Source organism: Ceratina calcarata, unplaced genomic scaffold, assembly GCF_001652005.2.
Source record: "Ceratina calcarata isolate Rehan_Ccalc_2016 unplaced genomic scaffold, ASM165200v1 scaffold27, whole genome shotgun sequence".
NCBI lineage: Eukaryota > Metazoa > Arthropoda > Insecta > Hymenoptera > Apidae > Ceratina > Ceratina calcarata.
In genome coordinates, this window is record NW_017149195.1 from 96124 (window position 1) to 103167 (window position 7044).

Consider the following 7044-nt stretch of genomic DNA (forward strand, 5'->3'; position numbering starts at 1 on the left):
GTTTGTAAAGATAGTTCGTATTTTTTATTTTTATACCTTTCCCATTACATTGTTAAAATGTCTTGCAGTGGATGACCTCTGTTAATGAACAATACCGAACATTATTTACTTAAAATAAAAGTCTTTTTATTTAGTTTTTTTTATTTCATTTTCATAAAACAATGAGCGAATCCTTTAAAAATAAGCACGTAACATCAATGCTGATAATTGAAAAGAAACGAATGCTAAGTTTATAAAGAAGAGATATATATATGTATGTATACATGTGTAATAATACTATACTAATCATAGAAGTACGAGTTTAAAAGAATGTCCATGTGCACAAGGTATAAATAGGAGTAACGTTTTGTTCTCGAATAAATTGCTCACATGGATTTACATTGTTAATTGTAATTTATTTGGAAGTAAAGATAGGCACGTGTGGGAACTAGCTGTAGGATGAAACAGGTTTGCCATGCAGGATACACCATACTCAATAAAACGTCTTTCTGTACATAATGTATACCTATCTGTACATGTATGTATGTATGTATGTTTTGTTGTTTGTGCGTGTGTGTCAGCACGCGCGTGAATGTGTCAAAGAAATTTTTTTTTAATTTCGAATATACAGTGCAAAACACATGTTATTGTATAAATATGGTTAACGGCTTATGGTTCTATAAATCGCGACTTTATTTTTAATTTGAGTACGGATTAAAAAAAATGTATATATTCAGTTTGTAAAGATAGTTCGTATTTTTTATTTTTATACCTTTCCCATTACATTGTTAAAATGTCTTGCAGTGGATGACCTCTGTTAATGAACAATACCGAACATTATTTACTTAAAATAAAAGTCTTTTTATTTAGTTTTTTTTATTTCATTTTCATAAAACAATGAGCGAATCCTTTAAAAATAAGCACGTAACATCAATGCTGATAATTGAAAAGAAACGAATGCTAAGTTTATAAAGAAGAGATATATATATGTATGTATACATGTGTAATAATACTATACATACATATATATATATATATATGTAACACACAACCACCATTTATATATAAAATTTCATACTACTAAAAGAATGAAGCGTTATATATTTCCTTGTGTTTCTAAACAACTTTAAGTATTTTGTTGGCAACGAAAACGTTTTCAATTCCAGTTAGAGTACAAATTTAAAATAAAATTATACGAAATGGTAATGCAATAAATATTGTAAGAACGTCGATTTCCCATACGTGTTGATTATTACGAGAGTGATGTCAACAACACTTGTAACATTGAAGTATAAATTGTGAAATATTAGAGATGGAAATCCCAATTTTTCTGATTTGTTGACTTACGCTCCTTTCGTAATAAGCAGCATATAAATATGTAAATTACGTATGATTAAAGTCATTTACTCCCGCTAGATATCACAGAATATTCTGCATATCGAAGACTGTTAAAATGGAAGCGAATATTTATTAATTATTCTATTTTCACACTTTTGGTGGATCTTCACGGATCATCTCCAAAGAACTATCTGAATTATTAGTACTACTCCCACTTCCTGCGTCATCTTCTCGCTCGTTTGATTTCTCCTGATTTTTGCCTGCAGCATCTAATTGCCATGATGGTATAGATATAGATGGCACAGATGCTGGTGCACTTGGAAATTGCTTTCTGTTTAAAAGTAGAAATTCTGGTAAATATCTATCTATGTATTAATTTTACTTCCAAATGTTACTTTCTACATTTATTCTATCTCATGCTTTTTCTTACATCATAAATGAAGAAGCAAATGATGTAAGCCAGATTCTTAAGTTGTATTTAACAATATTATCAACTTGTAAAAAAGGTTATTCATTTACTGTTCAATCAGGGTAGTTTGATCTAGATTGCTACACTTCTGAACTTGCCCAATACAGTGTGAATAATAAGAAGTTGATTGACGTGTTGCACTTTATAGATTTTTGTTCCTTATTAAAGGAAGCTTATTTTTGTATTTTTAAGTAAATGTATCTGCTTGTGAGTGATCAAATCAGAAATATATATTTGTACTGTACAAGTTAGAATAAGGAGGTTCAATAAATTTCTGGAACGTACCCTTCAGTTAATTTTCTGTACGATGTGGAAGTTGAATAGTTATATCGTAGCTATGCACTGTTACCTTATAAAACCAATAAACACAATATATAGTGGCTCCAATTAAGGCAGTAGCATTAAAGAATTCTTTGATTCTTTGGAAAAGAGTTATTTGGTATGGATATGTTTGTAAGTATGGGTACATTCGACCTGGTGGAATAGGAACCACCGTGTAATCTCTTGACTCATGAACAACATTTTGATCAACTGTTACATCAACTAAGGCTAATTTAAATGCCGTTTGTATTTCCTCATCTGTTAAACCCTTTCTTTTAAGAAATTCCTTTTTACGTCCAACAGGACTACTTTGTACTTTAGGATTTTGTAAAAATTCCACAGCAGTTTTTACCTTAAATAAAAAGTTGAAAAAATTCAAGTTAAAACTGTATATTAAGTTACCTCATCTTCAATATTAACACAGCAGTTTAGTATGAGTCTGATATACTCAAATCTCTTATTATATGATAATTTTTAAGATCTCTATGTAACCTAAGAATGATGCGGAACAACTTACTAGATTTTCCCTTAAAGCAAAATTATTATTATTCGCATCTTGATCGGCCATTGTCATAATTATAAACTTTGATAACTTTAATATAATTGTAGTCTTATAGTACGAGGTCTTCAGTATTTTAATATGCAAATCATTTTGTAATACTCAGTACACATGCATCCAAAGCTATTACAACGCGCAGGCGTTGATATAAATATTAGATGTACTATATTTTTCATGCAAGAGTCATTTTTTATACCTATTAACAGAATTATTGAACTTTGTATTTTGTCCGATTCAAATCCATATCGTATGTACCAAATAAGGTGATAACAATAAATGCCTCAAATCATTAAAAGTATGTACATGTACTTTTATAATATATTGACTGCATATATTCAATTATATGAAAACAAGGGGACTGTAGTCTCTTATAAATAGAATAATCTCTTTCTTCATAAAGAAAGGGTTTAACCAGTTAAGTATTTGCAGACGTATATAATGCTTCTTGTATTTTTACTTTAATGATTACGCATACAAATGTAGTACCGTACAACTACCGGTTTTGAAATCAGTGTAACAACTCTTTTTGCTCTAAATGGTATAATTAACATATTCATAAACGTAGTAACTTATGCTTTAATCTGAATTAAAAATTGCTACGCATTATGTGACCTGATTACTATTTGGAATAGAACTTATGCCAATATGTTTCATTGATACACGTAGTTGAAAGAAGTGGGTGTCACTGGGTGCTGCTTTCGTCATTTGATAGTTCGTACTTGTCTCAGTAGGTTGGTACTGTTACCGTATATTTCGGAGGTTGATACAAATTAGTATCGCTTATTTTAATTAACAGCACCGAGAGTCATGCGTAAGTGGTCTTCTATCATTCTTAAATTCTTATTTACGAATATTTCCATCTATAATTTTTGGAAAATTCCCGATAATGACAATACCTGCGGTACAGGCCATTCATTTCCGATCAATAATACTAACCATTTACAAGACATATTAGAGAACTAGAAATGTCATTTAAGAAAGGGGCGTTATCTTTTACATACGTATACATTTTTGACTGTTCAGCCGAATAAGCAATGTAGGAAGATCATATTGTCTTTTTAAGTAAATTATTCCCTTCGGTTTCTCCAAGGTAATGGCATGCATTTGTGGTACCTGGACACACAGTACTTACTTTCTCAAAAAGATTTTCCTGTCATATCTTGTATTAATTAATTATTGTGATTCCTTTTAATCTATGTATATTTTGCACTGTATATTGAATAAATTTAATTATAAAATTAATATTATCATAAATTGATTAATTATTATACATTTAGCACTTGTACATTTCTCAGATTATAAGTGTTAAATAATTATATTTAAACGTGTATTATGTACTTTGATTTTTTGTGATTTATGAGCTTTATACTTTCTGTGCATATAGTAATACACATGAATATGTTTGTTTTGTAGAGTATTTGTAGTTGGGACAATAAATAGTACCCTCTGTCAAAATGATAGGGGGTTTATTTGTATACAATCATAAGGGGGAGGTGCTCATCTCCAGAGTGTACAGAGATGACATTGGCAGAAATGCAGTTGATGCATTTCGTGTTAATGTCATCCACGCGAGGCAACAAGTACGCTCCCCTGTTACCAATATAGCCAGAACATCGTTCTTTCATATAAAACGTGCGAATATCTGGCTGGCTGCTGTTACCAAACAGAATGTTAATGCTGCTATGGTCTTTGAGTTTTTGTTGAAGATTATCGATGTTATGCAGTCTTACTTCGGTAAGATCTCAGAGGAAAATATCAAGAACAACTTCGTTTTAATCTATGAACTATTAGATGGTTAGTATATTATGTATTGTAAGTCGTCACTTTGTACGTGTGTATTTAAATGTACACTATATGATTCTCTTATCTTCTCTTCTACATGATTCTGATAATCAATGAATTAGAAGTTCAACGTTTAACGTACATACGATATGGATATCTTCAATACAAGATTATATATATAACTATATTTAAATACATACGCAATACGTATGCATCTATGCAAAATATTTCGATTATCATACAGCATACATTAAACAGCAATTCGTTTTTATCTCTAGAAATCTTAGACTTCGGGTATCCACAAAATTGTGATACAGGAGTATTAAAGACATTTATTACTCAGCAAGGGGTGAAATCCGCAACAAAAGAAGAACAGGCTCAAATAACATCACAAGTAACGGGTCAGATTGGATGGAGAAGAGAGGGAATTAAATACAGACGCAATGAATTATTCCTTGATGTTCTTGAAAATGTGAATCTCTTAATGAGCCCTCAGGGCCAAGTACTAAGTGCACACGTTGCCGGAAAGGTTATTATTTGAGAGATAAGATAATGATAAAAATTACTTTATGAATGAAACTGGCTAATACTTATCTTGTAATAGGTTGTAATGAAATCTTATTTATCTGGGATGCCAGAATGTAAGTTCGGAATCAACGATAAGATTGTTATGGAAGCTAAGGGTATGAAAGGTGGAAGTGGCTTGGGAGGTGGGGGAGATGATCCCACTGGTGCTAGATCTGGGAAACCTGTTGTTGTAATCGACGATTGCCAATTTCATCAATGTGTCAAGCTTAGTAAATTCGAAACAGAGCATGCTATCAGTTTCATACCTCCTGATGGAGAATTCGAATTAATGAGGTAAAAATTCTTAAATAAACCATTAAAAATCAAATAAATTTAACTTGCTAAACCTCTAAATTTTTAAACATTCTTTCCGCTAATCTTTTTTAGATATCGTACGACCAAAGATATATCATTGCCATTCCGCGTGATTCCATTGGTACGCGAAGTAGGGCGTACGAAGATGGAAGTGAAAGCCGTATTAAAATCGAACTTCAAGCCTTCTTTATTGGGACAAAAGATCGAAGTAAGAGTACCAACGCCTCTGAACACCGCGGGGGTTCAATTGATTTGTTTGAAAGGGAAAGCGAAGTACAAAGCATCGGAGAATGCAATTGTGTGGAAAATAAAACGTATGGCCGGTATGAAAGAGACCCAACTATCAGCGGAAATTGATTTGCTCGAAACCGATACGAAGAAGAAATGGACCCGACCACCTATATCGATGAACTTCGAAGTACCGTTCGCACCATCCGGATTCAAAGTTCGTTACTTGAAAGTATTTGAATCTAAACTGAACTATTCCGATCACGATGTTATAAAATGGGTGAGATACATCGGCCGAAGCGGCCTATATGAGACACGATGTTAATAAACATCTCTTCGCATTAATTGTAAATGAGTAATCTCAATGCATAAACACAATTTTATCAGAAACTATCTTAACAGCGCATGTTTAAACAGTTTCCTGAAATGCTCGGATTAACTGGTAAATGGCTAAGACACGATACCAAGGAGAAATTTAGTGCCAATTTTTTCCATAATCTGATTTCTGGTGCGTTACATTTTATTTTATCATAGTTTTTCATAAATTGCTCAAACTCTTTTTCAATAATGTTTTCTATGAGATTTTACCCTGGGTTTTTACTCAAAGTTTCCCGCGCGTGAAACTTAACATTTGTAATTTATAATTTCGTGCGTCATTAGATTTTAATCTTGGATACATTACATCATGTATTATAGTATGTATTATGTTGGTAAGATCGTTTTTATTTGTATTCTACTTTGTATACAAGAATGTTACAACCTCTTTGGTATCATTATGACAAGAAACTCCTAGACAATTGCTAAATGTGAATGGATTTTGAAAATGCGCAAATCAAGATTAGATTATTGAAAATATTTGTTGTCATTTACAAAGATGAATAGAGAATGGCTTGATTCATTGTAAAGGAATAATTTTGTCTCTCTATGTTAAAATTCATATGCATAATAAAGTATGTATGTAATTTAAAATACTGACGTTTCATCAGTAGTATGAATTAATACGTGTTTCATTCCCGTAGTTATGAATTGTCTTTTACATTATTCGTAATAAGATTTTCATTTTAATGGAATAAGGAAGCAATATGGCAGTTAGATACTATAGACTTCCAGACATACATTTTCCGCTTATAATCAAATTATGACTAGATTTGTTAATAACTTTAAGTGAATATTTGCACTCACCATTCGTAGTTGTGCAACGATGTGGTCACAAACGCGGCGGTAATAATTTGATTGCCTTTTTTCACAAAATTTCCACTACCGATCGCAAAACGATAAACGCGGTCTTTCCCGAAGAGAGAAACTATATTATTCAAATAGATATCTAAATACGTAAGCAGAACTGAACTGCGCATGTCAAATTGTTGCAACTGACATGATTGATCCGTATCGATCAATTTCAAAAATGTATTTACAATTTTCTCTTTTTAATTCATTTAATCGTATTCTATCATCTAAATAAATTAATTTGTTGCTAATTATGTAG

At 31.5% G+C, this 7044-nt stretch overlaps 2 protein-coding genes across 3 annotated transcripts; one reads left to right on the top strand and one right to left on the bottom strand.

Moving 5' to 3' along the window:
• Positions 1-1367: 1367 nt before the first annotated feature.
• Pex14 (peroxisomal biogenesis factor 14) lies at positions 1368-3128 on the bottom strand. Its single transcript, XM_026812334.1, has 3 exons — positions 2625-3128; positions 2082-2459; positions 1368-1686 (listed from the first exon to the last, which is right to left on the bottom strand). The coding sequence occupies exons 1-3, from the start codon at positions 2679-2681 to the stop codon at positions 1465-1467; spliced, it is 657 nt and encodes a 218-aa protein (XP_026668135.1). The 5' UTR covers positions 2682-3128; the 3' UTR covers positions 1368-1464.
• A 236-nt stretch (positions 3129-3364) lies between these two features.
• Positions 3365-6527, top strand: AP-2mu (adaptor protein complex 2, mu subunit). 2 transcript variants are annotated; one of them, XM_018022058.2, is made up of 5 exons: positions 3365-3477; positions 4080-4460; positions 4727-4977; positions 5053-5309; positions 5403-6527. In XM_018022058.2, exons 2-5 carry the CDS (start codon positions 4121-4123, stop codon positions 5881-5883), a joined length of 1329 nt encoding a protein of 442 aa, XP_017877547.1. In that variant the 5' UTR covers positions 3365-3477; positions 4080-4120; the 3' UTR covers positions 5884-6527. The 2 variants fall into 2 exon arrangements, with proteins under 2 accessions (XP_017877547.1, XP_026668088.1); XM_026812287.1 differs by lacking the exon at positions 3365-3477 and adding an exon at positions 3506-3756.
• The last annotated feature ends 517 nt before the right edge of the window (positions 6528-7044 follow it).